The sequence below is a fragment of the Camelus dromedarius genome, chromosome 18, assembly GCF_036321535.1.
Source record: "Camelus dromedarius isolate mCamDro1 chromosome 18, mCamDro1.pat, whole genome shotgun sequence".
NCBI classification, from domain to species: domain Eukaryota; kingdom Metazoa; phylum Chordata; class Mammalia; order Artiodactyla; family Camelidae; genus Camelus; species Camelus dromedarius.
Genome location: NC_087453.1, coordinates 45361460 through 45378705, shown reverse-complemented (window position 1 = coordinate 45378705; position 17246 = coordinate 45361460). Strand labels below are relative to the sequence as shown.

Here is a 17246-nt window from a genome sequence, read left to right as displayed (position 1 = left end):
ACCTTGCAGTCTGTGGTATAAATATTTAAAAAGTAATATTTGGCTGGGATGCCAAGGCCTACCGCCATCCGCTATGAAATGCAGCCCTGATACTCTGCTTTCCTGAGGTCCGCTGCCAGGCCCCTCCTTCTCACAGCCGCCCGGGGCGCAGGGCCTGCAGACCCAGGGTGGGTCTTGGTGGAGGGCAGGGCAGGGCTCTCAGGCCCCTCCTGCTAGAGTCCTGGGGCGGCTGAAGTTAGGGACCTAACAGGTGGGCAGCGGGGACGACTCTCAGTTCTCCGCAGGTGAAGAGAGGACAGCAGATTAGAAGCAGCAGGGCTGGGGGATGGTCAGGAGCAGATTCAGAGCGCGGCCCGAGAGGAAAAGGCAGACACCTAATGTCCTTATGAAGCCAGCGGGAGACTTGGAGGATCAGACCCCTCCTTGGAGTCTTGGGTCTGCCTTGAGGCCAACTAAGTACCCTATCAGGTTGCATAGCCTTTGAAAGCATCGCTGTATGGTAACAAGTTAGAACTCCCATGTTTCAAGGGGAGAGTTTCTGTTGGAGAAACTCGTGCGTGGGACACCTCATACCCCGCTGGGTGCAGGTCCACACCTCGGCTTGCGGTACAGCATCACTGGGCTCTTAGGCTGGCAGATTAAGCCTGCATTTGTGGCAGAATCAATTCCTACCCTCTTCCTCCCCTCCCACCCCCGCCTCTGTTTGTAGTTGAATAAATCATCGTAGAAAACTTAAGGACTTGGTGCGATCTTTTGCGCACACGGACCGCCGGCCGCAGACCCCGTGAAGAGAGTGCCCCGGGAGTGATGTGTGCGGTGCTTGTGATGACGGCTGGCACCCGGCGCTCGGCACCTCGGTTCTGTTTACCAAGAGCCCCAGTGGGCAGCTTCGGAGCCCCGGTCCCCTGAATGATTGTGGCTGGGTCTGCTGTCTGGCTGCTTGTGTGTTGGCTGGTGGATTCTCCGATTCCTCGCTGTCTGTCCTCTCAGACTGCTTCTCCCCTTCTGCCAGGTGACAGTGTCAGCAGTGACACAGCCCTGAGCTACAGCACAGAGGCAGAGCTGGCCCTGAGCCCGTGGCCGACCTGCGAGGAGGACCCCGAACTGAGCTCTCCCACGGATGCTGCGACTGACTCCGACGCCCGCCATTGGCTACAGCTGAGTCCCACTGATGCTTCCAACTTGACAGGTAGCTGTGTCTTCGAGAAGAGGCACCAGTGTTAACAGTCGGGAGGTCCCACAGTCTCCTAGGTGCAGGGACTCCAGGGGTCTTTAGCACAGCGATGCCGGGGGCGCCCACCCCAACCCCCGTCCGTAACCAGCTGTGAGTTCTCAGACCCCTGTGTGCAGAGCGGGCTGAGACAGCGGCTGAAGGGCAAGGAGGCCGCCACGCCAACAACCACTGTCCAGTGCGGGAGGAAGTGACTCATTTAGCCACGACCCAATTTGCTTTACTCTGGAAAAGCATAATTTATCCAACTTACACGTGTTGTATATCCAGGATAAGTTAAAGAATTTAAGTAGCTTATTGATTACTGTTTTCTTTAATTTTACTATAAAACATTTGATGCATGCAGGGTAAGTTGTGATACATCTGTGAGTTATGGGCCATGGTTGTAAAATGAGCCGTGGTGAGCCTGCAACCCAGCGACAGAGAACAGCTCCCAAGCCCGCGAGGTTCCCAAGAGGCCCATCTGTCATCCTGTGACCCTGCCCCCAGTGTTTTGTTTTTAATAATCATTCCCTTCTGTATGGTTTTACCATACATATCTGTCTCCTCAAACAATATATCATTTAATTTTTGTTTTAAGCTTTTTCAAAATGTTGTCATGTTCTGTATTTTTTGTAACTTCCCCCCCTTGCATATTGTATTTCTAAGATTCATGAATAGATTACAGAGCCAAACTTGCTGGTGGGCATCCAGGCTCTGCCGAGGAGTTGCTGGGTGGCCTGGAGCAAGTTAATCGCTGTCCTTCAGTTTCCTTTTTGTAGAACGGGGATAGTAGCGGTCCTTACTATAGGGTTGTTGGAGGAATCAGTGAGTGGACATCCCAGTCAAGTACACAGAACAGGGGATAGGGGAGCGCTCTGCAGTTTTAACTGCTCATACACCCACTTACACGCCTGCACACATGTGCACACACACACATCATGTGGCCCTGGGAAAGTGAACCTCTGAAGGCTCGGTCCCCTCACCTGTGTGACAGGGAAGCTCAGTGTGGGAGACGCTGACCCCACGTCCTTCCTGGTCCACCGTATTCCTGGGTCCACAGACATCTTTTACGAGAACAATTCAGACAAACTACAAAGCATGTGTTGAGTAAAAGCGGTGTTAGAATGCTGAAAAGCATTTTAAAATTAGAAATAAAAACTAAAATTCTAACTTGAATACACTTTTTTTAACCAAGCAAACTGGTTTTCATTAATTACGGTGTAAAATTTAACCACTCCCTGATGTTTTTGGGAACTTCTGATGGAGTACCGTTAAAATTTGCATATAAAAATGGTGTTGGATAACATCTTTCATCTGTGAGGTAAGTAAGACTGAGAAGTATGATCTTCATGTGTGTTTAACGTATATTTTAATTAAGACTAGAGAAACAAAGGGAAACAAACCAGTTAGCTGTAAATGAGTAATGCGTTGCTTTATAATGCTGTGGTGTCGTCCCTAAGCGACAGTGGACGTTTCTGGTCTAAGTGTTCACGCCTGCCGATGGTAGACGCCTCGTAAAGTCAGCGAGAGAATGATTGGCAAAGTCATGAGCTTAGTTTTACAGATTAGTAGGTAGGAATTTGTGCTTCTCAAACTCTTGGTTCTTTTAGAGATTATTTAAAATTCTTTATCTATATAGTGGCATGTAGATATGTATGATGATTTTGAATAGTACTACTATGAATTTATAAGGAATTCCGCCATTTACAAAGAACTTGGAGGCACTCTCTTTGATTCCTGTGGTAAGCAGTTCAGGTCTTAAAACTCTGTTTTATAGACGGAGAAGCTGAGACCCAGAGAAACCACGTTGCCTCCCTGGAGAGTAAAGACCAGAGCGGGAACTGGCTTCCAAAGTGTTTTGGCTCCAAATGCGGAGCTACATCTGTTCCTTTTTTCTGCGCTGCTGTTAAAATTACAGCTGCAAACCCCTTTCAACTATTTGAGAATCATTAATACATTTATGGAATAAATGGCCTCTTTGGGTCCAACATAGATTATCCAAGGGAAATTATCATGGTACTATCGGAGGCGATACTGAATTTTCCGTAAGTTGAATTTACTTCAACAAGAACTAGTTTTAATTACTTTTATTGAAAAGAAAGAAAACTGGGTGATTACCTCTTTTGTCTGTCCTCTGGAGAGATTAGTTCTGATCCGCCTCTGAGTTGCGTGGGACAGCTCCATTTAATAAACTTGTGTCGGGTAATTTTACATGATGCACTTTGGGTTGTGATTAACTCCTCCAAACACTTAGTTCTTCTTTGAAATCCTAACATAGAGAATCAGTACACTCAGTTCAATAGTTCATCTTGTCATCTGTGAAAAGGACAAACTGTAACATGATAAGGTTTAAGGATTAACGCAGTTCTGAATTTAACTTTCTGTCCTTAGGAGAACAATTTCTTCATAAATGGACAAAATAAAACTCACGTTAGCCTAATCTCTAGGACATGCAAACAGAGTGACCCAGCAATTTGCCTGTGTCTCTGTTTCTCATCGAAAACCCTACCAATTATCAAATGCTTAGAATAATAATAAGATCTTAAATTCCTTTATCATTGGCAAGTAACAGTTCTGTTCCTTATTTGCTTTCTTATTTAAATCACTTCATGTTTTCTGAAAATACCAGCTAGATTTATTGTGTGTTGTTTCAGAAGACATCTGGGGTTTGTATGGCAGGACATGCAGACATGCACATGATTGTCTTGAAGGAAGGAGTTCACATGCACAGGTCCCTAGAGATGGGGCAGGGCATGCCACTCGGGCACCTGGGGAGGCAGGAAGAGACGGGGAAACATGGGCGTTAGCCTTTGTCATCATTTCCGTGGGAAAGGGGAGGCAGGGCAGGCCAGGCAGGCTCAGGACTGGCTGGTTTGGATGACTGCAGCAGACCCTGGAGCACAGACACTGGCCCTGGTTGCCTGGTCCCTGGCCCGCAGTGATCAGGGCAAGGGGGTATCTGTTTGATGGTAAGAGCCATGTAGAGGCGGTGGTTGGGAGGCCTGAATTTTGGACTGTTGAGTCTGCGTGTGAAAGACATGCTCCCTGGTGAGCTGTTCACCATCTCTAGGAATGAGCTAACCCTGGGACAGGCAGTCCTTTCCTGTCAGGGCAGCCCCAGTGCCAGAGCAGCAAGAATACCAAAAATAAGAAAATCTGGTTAACTCGTGCGTGAGTTTAATTCTGTTGAGATTGTGATTTTCAGGGGGGAAATATTTATGACTCTGTAGCTAAGAATCAGTATTGCTGCTGAACTCATCTTCTATTCAGCAGATTCAGCTTATAATCTAGAAATGCTGCTTTTGATGCTGTAAGAAATGAACAGATGAGTAAGGCATGGCTACAGCTGACTTAAGGGCTGACCAAGAGGACCGAAAGTAAGGCATTTATTCTGATGAGAACAAATGATGTGATAAGTGCTAAGAGATTTATTTAAAGGGAGCTTTAATCACAGAGATAGATGAAGGGACTGGAGTATAAAATATACGCTGAATCCACACAGACATGGAACTGTGATGCGTGAGAGGTGGCCCTCCCGGTCTGACCAGGGAGGAGTGTGTTGCCCCACAAATGCCTGTGGGGCAAGTGTTTCTTCCACAGGGAAGAAAATGAAATAGAATCCCTACCCCATACCTTGCCCACTGCCAAGTGCAGGAAATACGTAAATGCAAAAAGGAAATTTCAAAACCTTTTGGAAGAAAATATCTTCTAAAAATATGTCTAAGACCTTAGGGTAAGAAAGGTTTTCTTTTCTTTCTTTTTTTTTCAATTGAAGTGTAGTCAGTTACAATGTGTCCGTTTCTGGTGCACAGTGTAATGTTCCAGTCATACATATATATACATAGATTCTTTTTCATTTTCTTTGGGAAGGTTTTGTTAGATGAAAAAAAATTCTAACCATAAGAGAAATGTCAATCACTAATTTAACTTCAGCACAATTAGAACTTGACTTTCATCATGGAAGAAACTTTAAGCGTCCCAGGTTAGCAGAACCTGGAGGGTGAGCGCCAGCTCTGGCGCTCCTGCCTCCCCAGGCCATCAGATCGGTGGTATGTTTTAAGATAAGGTTCCGTAAGAAGTGGTTTCCAACATTTTACCTTTGTCGGGAGAGGCTCATTGGGTGGCTCTGCTGCAGGATAAGCTCCAGGAGGGGGGACTGTGGCTGGTTGTGTCCACAGCTGCTCCTGGCTGCTGGAACGGTGCCCAGCAGGAGAGGAATGGTCAGTATGTACTTGAACCAATGACTGAAGAAGCTTTAAGCTGCAGGCTATTGTTCGATTTAGCTAAAAACAGCAATTACATTTTAACATTTAAAAATAAGATTCAGTTTCAAAATCTCTTTATATTTAGTATATTTATCACAGACCTGCCTCTAAATGTCATCACAGAAACCTTTTACCACTTCTGCTTTTGATTACGGCTTCTCCTTTTAATTTTCACCATTACCTGCCACCAAAACTGTTTTTGCAGGAATGGTTTGTCCGCATTCTCTGCCATCGCACACGTTTTTGGCGTTTTCACCAGACTTTGATCTGCTTTGAAGATAGAAAATGTTATCAAGAGAAGTGATGATGATAGGGACCATGGGCTGCTCACCTTTGAAATCTTTAAAATGGGTGCTGTGTGTCCCCGGCAGGCAGACGAGGCAGGAGAGGAGAGTGGGCCACCGTGGGCACCAGCACGCCACCTCGCCGGTCTCCTCTTTGGATCAGCAAAGTCTAGACTTGATTTTTCTGGTCCCAGAATCAAGGTGTTTCCATTGAGCCTTTGGGTTGGTGCCTTTGGTTTAGTTTTCAAATTAAAAGGGAAAATCATTTCCAAGGCCCTGGCTGTGTTTCCTCAGCGCTTTCCAAGCTACGTAACACTGTTGCCACATGAAGTCGCCGTGTGGTCACAGGTGCCTGCTGTCCTTGTTACCAAGACTTACTTCATGGCTAAAGTCCTTGGCAGATTTGCAAAGTTCAGAACTTTAGGTTACTCTGTGGAAGTCCTGTATGTGTTTGGAGAAAGGTGATATAGTTTTATTTGTTGGCAAGGTTACCCACCTTATTTTTTTAATGTCTCTGTAACATTGAGTAATAATGACCCAAGAAGATACTAGGCTAGCATACCGTCTTGCTCATGAGACAAAGGAGAAACTAAGTCTTTGGTATTTTTAAGGCAAACGTGGAATTTCCTGCAATCTCTCAAATCCCAATTTTTAATTAAGTGCTGCTCCACTGAGGGACCGTCCACATGTAAAATGTCAGCATCTGTTCTGTGGCTTCTGTCACTGGTGGAATCATTTTGGGCAAAAACATTTCGAGTTATTAAAATATTTTTTTCGTAATAATATTGAGCATGTAATCATTCCAGATACTTTTAAAGGACTCCCTGTGTTTTGCTGACATGATGGAGGATGTTGCGTAGATTGTACCACTGAGGTGGACGTTTCTCTGAGAGCAGAGTGGCGCCGAAGCAGATCTGTTATGAGGGCTCCTTCCATGGCGGACACTGCATTGGGTGGCAGGTGGCAGGGAAGGCAGGTAACAGGGCACCTGGCCCAGGTTGCTCGGAGCTGTCACTCAAGGGAAGTCCCAGTGTGACCGGAACTCTGCGGGCTCATCTCTGTCTTAGGTGGCTGCATCTTAGGGGTAATGGTTGGGGTGAAACAAAGCCCTAAGTTTTCTAACCCTCTTACTTTTTTCTTTTTCACTGCTCAGGGGATTTAGCAGCCTCGTGGCGCTCTTCAGGGGAAGGATAGATGCTGTTTGATGCTGCTTGCTCCCTTGCAGGCCAAGTTGGTTTGTAGGGCTCACGGGGGCTTCAGCACACCCTCCCAGACTGGCAGGCTGGGTACCGCGCTCCCTTTGCAGACTGAACGTCAGGAGGCTGAGCCTCTCTGTGGGGTTTTGTCAAAGGCAGTGAGCCCAGCAGGCGGGGTCCCAGGCTTCTGCAGGCCCTGCACGCACCGGTGCGGGAGCTCGGCCTGGCACGCCTGCATCTGCCCAGCGGGTTCCGTGACACCCATGTGGGGAGTACAGACGTGTCTTGCTCTAAGAGGGAACAGTGCTCCTGGGTATGGGAAGGCCTGACCCCCTGCGCCATCCTCATTAAATCCTTGGTTTCCGTGTCTTGGGATCCTTCTGTAACTACTACAGTAAGCCACTCGCGGCCATCACGGGCGCGAGCTGCAGGCACGTGGAGCCGTCCCTGGATCTGCCCTGTCTCCTGCCACACTCACTCCTGCCCCTCGCTGGCTCTGGTCATTCCTCGACGTGGGTTCCTCCCATCCATGGATGGTGCCTCCATTTCTGTGATTAGGCCTTAAAAACCCCACAGCGTCAGCACCCAGCGTGATGTTCCCGGTGGCGGCGATTCCCTGCACATGAGTCCTCCTTCATTTGTACGGGGTGAGGAGGACAACTTTGGGAACGATTGTGTCAATAACGGGGGTGGGGGTAGGTGAGGGGGATTGGTGAGGGGTGGGACACAACTCTTTACATCGCAAGCAGAGACTAAAAAGAGAAGCAAAGCCAAGGTGGGTTAAACCCAAACCCTAAAGTAGGTTGTAACTCAGCAGCTGCAGTAAAGATAAAATGGCCCGAACTCAGTTAGCATCAGAAACTCCTGGGTTAGGCTGAAGCAATAAAGTGCAGCCGTGTGACGTTTACAAGAGGTCGCCTGAATACACAGGGGAAAGACACGAGTGTTGATAGAAGGGAAGGAAGGTGGGCCACCGGTGCAGCTCCGTGTGGTCAGCCACGTAAACTTTAAGGCAGAAATCATCTATTAGTGACAGCAGTAACTATGAACTTACATGAACTTCAGAGCTTCCAGCTGTATGGAGTAAAATTTACTAATGATAAAACCATGATCATAGTAGGAAATTTTAATATCAGATCTCATTAACTGATGAGTTAAGCAGAAAAAATATTAGAATAGAGAAGACTTACACAATACAGTTAACCTTGATTGAATGGAGAGCTATAGATATAAAAAATTTTGAAGTTAGTTTAAAAATACCTGTGATTTTTTAAAGCACATGGAACATTTACAGAAATTGACCAATTAGATCATTAAGCAAGCCCCAACAAATGTCCATGATTTGAAACTGTATTATATTCTGCAAATGTGATGAAATAAACTAAGAAGGACAAAAAGAAAAAGAGAAGAAAAATACACTAAGAAACTGAAAACTGCATTTCAGATAAATTAGGTCCAAAAAAAAATCAAATTTTGAACTGGAAAATATTTCTAACTGGACTACAGAGAAATGTAGCTGAAAACTTATATAGAGGAAAATATATGGCCTTAGGTGTACATTAGAAGCAAAGAACATTGATCTATGTTTCTTATTCAAAAAATTGGGAAAAGAATGACAATAATACATAGAAGTTGATTAAAAAAAAACCCAATAAGGCTAAGCACACACACAAATACTAGGGAGCAGTAGGGAAGAGAAAGACCACTCTTCAGAGACATTCAGAAAATAGACAGTTAGGCAAGATTGACCCCAGAAAAAATACTGGAGGTGGAAAAGGGAACAGAGCTACAGAAGCAATGTACAATTTAAAGCTAATACAGTAGGTTAATTCAAATAGACATAAAAATAAAGGACAATTCCTAGTTTTACTGAAGCTTCAAATAAAAGAGAAACTCTCTCTTTCAACCTGTTGTAGATACAGGAAAGAAAGAAAGCTCCCTAACATCTACTATTTACCTTGTGATACCTCAGTAATAAAACCAGACAAAGTATTAAAAAAGGAAAATTAGAGTTTATCTCACTTAAAAGCATATAAGCAAAAATCCTAAATAAAGCATCAGCAAATGAAATCCAAGAATATTGGGGAAAGATCATACATCGGGGTAAGACAGTTTCTCTCTAGAAATGCAAATGTGAAAGCAAAAGAGTAACTAAGTAACTGAGTGATCTATCATGACAAATCCCGGCTGAACAACATTCTGCAGAGTATCTGGTCAGTGCCCCTCAGAACCCTCAAGCTCATCGAAGACAAGGAAAGTCTGAGAAACTGTAACAGCCCAGAAGAGGCTAAGGAAACATGACAGATACATGTGATCTGGAACAGAACAAAGACTCTAGGTTGAAAACCAAAGCGCTCTCAATGACATAGGGGCTTTATAATAACGTTTCCGTGTTGGTTCATTCGTGACAACGAGCGCCACACTTGCTAAGATGTTGGTAACAGGGGAAACCGGGTGTGGGTTACATGGGCACTCTGTACTATCTTTGCAATTTTTATAAGTTGAAAACTGTTCTTAAAAAAGTGTATTTTTAAAAAAGTGATTCCAGGAAAAATTGTTAAACAGAAAATAAATGTATTAAAAGTAAACAAAAATATGATCAACTAAGAACATGAAGTAAGCTCAAGAAATGAATGACAGAGGCATTTAAAATGCCTTATCAATGCATCTCCAGTCAAAGATAGCAGAATGGACAGACTCAGAGAGCCCCACTCGCGCCCTCAACCCCAGCCAGGTCACAGTAAGGATGTGTGTGAAGTTAGACGTAGATACCCCAGGGCGTCGATGGCAGGAGGAAAGTAGCACATTTTCCAAGTAGCAAACGGGTGACACGGTGACGGAGCCCTGGACCCTGTGTCAGTAGCGGGGGAAGCCAGGACGCAGCCTGAGGACCATTATTGCGGGTTCCCTGAAATGACCTGAAGATGCCCCTACGAGGTCCCTCAGGAGTGGGAGGTAATGGCGGGGCTGGAAACAGAAGACTGTTGGTTAAGTCTGTTTAGGAAGTTGTTAGAACTTCACCCCGAAAGATGAAGAGAGAAGAATAAAGTTTATTTAGAGTAATTCTGTTTGGCAGACAGGCAGGGCTTCTAAAACATACCATTTAACTGGTATATGGTCAAACTTGAAGCAAAGCAGTCAATAAACCAAACTCGCCTTTTTTGATGGCCACATTCCCCGCCCATCCTACTGAGGTCCTCCTTCCCCTCCACTGCTTATGAAGCCCATCGCAGGGTCTCCAGGAACAGCCCTGTCATCTCTGGGTGGCTGCCCTTCTATGGAACAATCAGCCCCCTTGGACCTTTCCTCGTCCACTCCCCTGTCCTGCCCAGTTGTTGGCTGTTTCACACCTGGTCTTCATTATTTCGCTCTGAGTATGCATGTTTTCAAGCGGAGGTAGCTTGCACTAAAGGAAAAAAACGTTGTGATGATGAAATCAAAGTTGCGTCCACGGGGCTGACACGCGTTTTTCTCCGCAGATAGCAGCGAGTGCCTCGCCGACGACTGCAGCATCGTCGCCGGGGGGACCCTCGCTGGCTGGCACCCAGACTCCGCCGCCGTGTTGTGGCGGAGGGTCCTGGGAATCCTCGGGGACGTGAATAATATCCAGTCACCCCAGATCCACGCCAGGGTTTTTGGCTACCTCTATGAGCTCTGGTACAAACTAGCCAAGGTACGTCCTGCTGTGTTCCTTCTTATTCTAATGTGGGAAAATCGATCTATTCCTTACTGTAAAAGCGATGCTGCGCGTAACTCCTCAACATACTCTGGAACAAAAAAATGTGCTTGTTTAGACAAAGTGCGTTTGCTTATCAAAGAACAAATGATAATACTTGCAGTTTGGTCATTTTATAAATGCCTAAGAGTTATTTCATTTCATGCGTAAGTAGACTGTACTATAGGATGGTTAAGAATGGGATGTTATACAGTAGTTTTAGTTACTGGCTTTATAAAAGCCACACTGGCTTTATTGTACAAAATTTGAAAAATGTAGAAAAATGCTTAGAAAGTAAACCTCACCATCCACAGAATAAACCGATATTAATATCTATTCTTATTTCTCTGTGGATAAACACATTTTTACAGAAGTAGAATCTTAGAGTATGTACAGTTTTCATTCTGCTTTTTGTTTTTGTTTGTAACATGCATTTCCCCCAGGTTACTACTGGGGTGGACTGTCTTGCCCTCCCTAAAATTCTTCTTGTTACGCACTAGATACGGGACAATCTAGCAGTGAGCCTGGATAACCAGTCTTCTCCGTCTCCTCCCACCCTGACCCCACCACTCAGAATGTTTGCATCATGGCTGTTTAAGGCAAGTGAATGTGTGTTTGTTCCTTTGTTGTGATTTCCTCTTCCTCTTTCAAACTGAGTTTTAAAAAATGTAATTGCCCTCGACTGCATGTTTTGAAGACAGGCTGGGTCTTACTCAAGCCAGTGCCTCCCCCACCTCCATAAACAACTTTATGCAGAACTGAGAAGTAGATGAAAGGATGAAATGCATCTGCCTCTGGAGTTGATTAAATCTCTCCACGTCTCCTTGGCAGGCGACGACATTGCCAAAGGAGTATAAGGAAGGCAAACTCCAAGCCTACAAGCTCATCTGTGCCATGATGACCAGACGCCAGGACGTGCTGCCCAGCTCGGACTTCCTGGTGCACTGCTACCTCGCCATGCACCTGGGCTTAACCAGCGACGACCAGGTAGCCCTGACTCCTTCCTCAGGGTGCCCCACTATCTGGAAAGTGCACGTCACTCTGCAGGTTTAATTGTTGGGGTTTGTCAAGGCGCCTCCGAAATGTTGAAATCCCCAGTAGTTTCAGCCGCTCCACACACCGCGGCAGCAGTGGGCTTTCGGACACGTCAGGCAGACGCCTCCCATCCCTGCGGGTCTCGCTGCTGAAGTGCTGACTCTGCGCTTCACCAGCCAGATCTGAATTTTACTCTGCAGTCGGCCCACTTCTCACCCCTGCCTGTTGTCAACCTCAAAAATGATTCCTCTCAACCGCTTTTTGTTGCGGTTTGACATTAGATATTATTGGAAGACAATGATTTGGGTCACTTAAAAATGTTTGAAAACTATTGTTTTAGGGTTAGGAGGTTTTTGTGAATGACCTCACCCATAAACGAGGGGTCCTGACATCTCCTGACGAGGCCATAAATTCTCTCAGAGGAGCGCGAGTGGTGGTGAAGTTGAAGCAGAAGGCCGGAGGGAGCCTCTGACAAGCAGCCTGCGGCCCTGGCTATCCCTGGAGGCCCCGTGCTAGCGGGGGGCGGGGGGCGGGTGGGCAGGACCGCTGACTCTTGACCTCCCGCCTGAATATCAAGGAGGCAAGTGATGTGATTGGTTTGTGAAGCCACCGAGATGATTCTGGAGGAGGGACTTAGAAATGGGATGGTGGTAGGGTACAGTAGAAGTTGAGCCTGGACAGAGATTAATTAGGACGTGATTAAACAAATAAAGATTTTTTTGAATGGTGAGAACTAAAATGGTTGCATTGGAGATGGGAAGAAGGAATAGGAAAGGTTCCAGAGATTTTTAAGGCATTTAATTTTATGTCTAAGTCTTGGCCAACGAGAGATGTGCGGAGTCTCTTAGAATTTACTCGTTAAATTGTAGATAGCTTACCAGTGAACTGAAATCGTTCACAAACTACCAGGCGGCTGTCCTTTCTGTCTGTGTCTTATTGTTTGGGTGTGTGATACAGACACGCAGACTTTCTGACACGTCAGAGGACATCCTCCTAATTTGCCAGCCTCACCTTGGGCCCCATTTAAAACTCTTGTAAAATGTTCCCTGATAAACACCTTGAGCTTTAATCATTGAGCCTTTTCTCCAAAGTAACAGCCATACTGTCCTGCTGAGATATCTCTGTCATATTTGCTCCAGTTTCAGCAGAACGCTGGCTCATTTTTTTCCTAAATAAATGTGGAAGTATAGAGGTACCGGGAGACCTGTCTGTACTCCTTGCTCAGATATTTTGCAGCCTTTGTTGCTGATGGAAGCATCTTTTCCAGCATGATGCAACTTGGGGCATGTGGAAGACCAAGGGGTAAAAATAGGGAAGGGAGGCAGCAGAGACGGTCGTGAGACCCTCAGTGATGGGACCAGAGGAGGAAGGGCGGGCTGCCCTGCTGCACTTGAAAGCAGCATTTTGCTAAGATCTACTTGGACGCGATAATGCTCTGTAGAACCCCCTCGTGAGGCAAACAAACTTGGACTTTGAAGTCAGCTGTAAACACTTGGTATTTCTAGGTTGCGTTTTCTGGGAAGTCACATCGGTGGGTGTGAGTTTAGCATCCTTCTATTTTAAAGTGTGTCGGGGTGACAACGAAACAATAGAATGAGGTGAAATGTGTACATTATAACATTTGAGAACCCAAAGCATTATTCCAAAAACTGGATTCTGCAGTGTAGAAACAGGAGTTTTCAAATTTTATACTTAAGATAATTTTCACATCTTAATGTATACCATGTTTCTGGGTAAGTTTGATCTTTTGTGGTTCACTGCAAAATATGTAACTCTTAAATGGTGGCCCATTGCTAGCGGTAATCCCAACATCCAGACTTCTGAGGCAACACTGGGATATCGTAAATCTCTGTTTTATCATCAGCCTATTGTTGAGGCCGTTAGAAGCTTGAATTTTTTAATGCATTTAATAGAATTGACTGGTTTGCTTCAGCCTTAACAATTAATGGTATATGTTATAGAAACCCTGACTGTCGGCCAGACAGAATTACTCTAAGTCAACTTTATTCTTCTGCCAGAAGAAAATTACGCAGAAGACTTTCTAATGAAAGAAAGTTTTCTCATTTAAGTAAGAAGTGTCTCGGGTGTTTAGGGTAACTTTTGGTCCACATGTCTAAGTAGGTCATGCTGGTTGCTCCCGAACTTACATGTACTTCTGAAAACACATGCTATATTAATTATGAAGAGAAAAGGAAGCATTTGCTGTAGAGACAACAGTTAAATTCAGTTTTGTAATTGACAGACTGCACCGGTGACTAGGGCCCTCCGGGGGCTGTTTCCGCCTCGTGAGGTTTCTCAGAGCCTCACTTCTACGTGGCCTGGCGCTAGAAGTCTTCGTTCCTGCAGAGAGAAAAAAGTATATATAACTTATAACAAGTTTTTCCTTATTTTTTAATAAGATAAATGATAGTACATCGTTTTAAATTTTTTAACATTTGTTAGTTTTGTCTTACAAATGCAACCCGAGGCGAATTTCCTCCTTTGGCCTCTGGGTGGCACTCTTGTCTGCGGGACGCACCGCCACTAAGCCTTGGCGCCACTGGGAGGCCCGGCCTGCGAGCACGGAGGTGTGGCCTGGCTGTCTTTCAGATGGTTTCCTCAATCTGAGAGCCGCAAAATCATGTCAGTGGTGACTTATCAAGTGTTCAATCTGAAATAAGATCGAAGATGGTAAAAACTTTTTCCAAATGTTAAGGGTGCTTGTAGTACTTAAAGTTTTTTTAATTAAAAAAAAATCTGTAAAACAGGTGTGTCACAGATTACAGTACAATCATATAAAATCAGTTTCATCTAATCTAATAGCAAACGATTGAAACAAACGCAGTCATTTCTATATTTTAAAAAGTTATAATTAATAACGTGCACCCAACAGCCAGCATTCAAAACGTAGCACATTCCAAACCAGCTGTTTTCAGTGTTGTTTGGACCAGTTTTAGTTACTCTGACGACAGTTTAACAGCTAAATCAGCGACCTTAGCAACTGCATGTGTCCCGCGTACGTGTACAGTACAGGTTATGGTTTATTAGAATGACTGAGAAAATGATTTGAAATAGCTTCATTTTTCCTTGACTATGAATTTTTAAAAGATTGATTCTGTGACTGATTTAGAAAATAATTAGGGTCACAAAAACCTTGAAAATAACTACAGATTATGAATAAAATTCGGGGTGACTTGGGGGACTCCCCGGCCTGCCTGTGAAGGGGCCTCCCTGCTGGCCTCCCCCCGCCGGGCTGCTTTGTGTCTGGGGGGTGGCGGGAGCGGTGGAGGGTCTTCATGCCCCCAGCACCCCAGTGCCAGACTCTGCTGGGGACTCGTGATGTCCTGTTGATCCTCCTCTGCGGTTCACTTAGAGAAATACCGTGGCCCGTTGCGTCAGCAGCCAAGGCTCAAAAGCTACTGAGGACTTCTGCGCAGTGCCGCACGTGACAGAGGCCGTCGGAGGTCCCGGGCGGGCCGGCTTACTCCGCAGGGTGCGCTTTCCCCTCCTCTCACGCCTGGCGCGTCGGGCAGACACACAGGCCTGTTGTGCTCCTGCCTTCTGTCCGGCCTCACGCGGGCTCTGGCCTTGGTCCTGCCCACCTCACACCCCACGCCGGGCGCCCCCGCCCCAGCCTGCGGACCCTCCCCGGCGCCTGCCCAGTTCCTCCGCGCTGTCAGCATCTCTTTCCAAAGCTGTTCCCACTGCCGCTCGGTTTGTCTAAAGCTTAGGCAGCTTTTTCACCTCCGTCTTCCCCCCAAAATATTTGGACATGAAAGGAGCTATGATTTGGTTTTATTAAAAACAGTTCCTATTAATTTCATCGTTATTTAAAACATATGGAAAGATCAATATGTGTGAAATGGAAAAGGACAGTTAAGGAAAGGAATTTTATTTTACAAATATTTCTAAGAACGTGTATCAAAGACTGGAAAGTTTCCTTTGCTTAAAATAAGTAAACTATTTTTTAACAATGACTTACAGATTTAATGTCGTAATGCAATTTGTCTGTTAAACACATCAAAGTTCAGTTCTCTTTTGAATGCAAAGCTGACATGAATGCAGAGTTACTGTTGCAAATTTGCATGTAGATGTACTGGGAGGCGCGGGTCTCTGGCGTTTCCCTCCCTGAAGTTGGGTTGTCGTAGTTGTGACACACCAAAAGCACGAGGCCTTGCTCAGGTGGAGAGAGACGTGGGTCCTGCCTGCAGCAGCCACCCAGCTGCCCACCTGCACCCTGACGGGGTGAGGTTGTGACGGGGTGAGGTTGTGACGTGGTGTCACCGTGAGGGGGCCGGGCTTCAGGTCGGCCTGGCTGAGCTCCAGTCTTGGCTGCACCTCGGGTCGTGTGCCAGGGCTCCCTTATCTGCTAAAGGCAGGTGATGGCAGCGTCTGCCTCTGAGGGCGCTGGGGACTTAGAGGAGGCAGGACATGCAGCGCCCTCCACCTGGAGGCCTGGACGCGGCACCCCTGTGATGCTGAGGGGAGCGAGGAGAGGTCAGTCCCTTGATCACACTGAGCCTCACTTGCTCTCCTGATGTCTTAGAATTTTGATTTTTTTTCCTTCCCCATCTGTTTTCTTACTTTTCAAGCCCATTTTTTAACTTTATTTTTTATTTGAGGTAGGGAGGTAATTAGGTTTTTTGTTTTTTTATAACAGATACTGGGAATTGAACCCAGGACCTTGTGCGTGCTAAGCATGCACTCTACCACTGAGCTGTACCCTCCCCTTCTGTTTTCTTTCTTTTGAACACGGTAATTTGACTAGACGACGTACTAGGCCTTGTGGAATTTCAGAACAGGTGGAGGAATGACCACCCCCCGTGCTGGCAGTCAGACAGGGCAGGGCGTGCTCACTTGGCCTTCTGGGACTCAGGGTCGTTCCTCGCGTGTCCCTGGCCGTGGCTCCCTTTCCACCCGCTCCTCGCCCCGGCCGCGTGCCTTCTGTGTGGGGCCTCGCAGCTGAGCCCCCCGGGGGTTCCCGCCCGCAGAGGCCCCGCGTGGCTCTGGAGGGTGGGCATCCCGGAGCTGCTCAGGCAGCTGCATTGCTGGGACGAGGCTCGCGGGACTGCGTGGTGCTGCGCTGGGTTCCTGGCTGTGCAGGGTCCCACGTGGTCCCCCAGAAATCCTGCAAGCTGTCCGGTGCCCTACAGAGACCCTCTCCTCGGCATCTCCGCAGAGCGCAGCCTGTTGTCTGCGGGTGAGAGTCCGGGCCGTGCGAGGCGCAGGACAACACTGACATCTCAGTCGCTGAAGGCGCTTGCGGCATCTTTTCTTTTCCTCTTTAGTTTTAGCCGCTTGTTTTGCGGCCAAGAGTATTCAACTTATTTCAGGAACATCTTCCTTTCATTTAACTTGGTCTTTTATTGAACCTTTTCCCCCAGCAATTTTAAAGGAAACATAATTTTAAACATCATATATAGAGTCATATTCGATCCTAGACGTCAGAATAGTCATAACTTTCTTAATGGATGTTACAGCCCCTCCCAGGAGGATATGATGGAATAACATAATAATAAGAGTCGTTTGTGAAAGGATCCCACGGGGCCCCTCAGGGAG

At 46.3% G+C, this 17246-nt stretch overlaps 1 protein-coding gene across 5 annotated transcripts in view; it reads left to right on the top strand.

Annotated features, from left to right (window-relative positions):
• RALGAPA2 (Ral GTPase activating protein catalytic subunit alpha 2) overlaps positions 1-17246 on the top strand; it is a 264651-nt gene that overhangs the window by 111903 nt on the left and 135502 nt on the right. For all 5 annotated transcript variants that reach the window (XM_031434392.2, XM_064475925.1, XM_064475924.1 and 2 more), the window contains 4 exons: positions 1013-1189; positions 10438-10631; positions 11174-11272; positions 11505-11660. In XM_031434392.2, coding sequence (XP_031290252.2) covers positions 1013-1189; positions 10438-10631; positions 11174-11272; positions 11505-11660 — 626 coding nt within the window. The remainder of the gene's footprint in view (positions 1-1012; positions 1190-10437; positions 10632-11173; positions 11273-11504; positions 11661-17246) is intronic.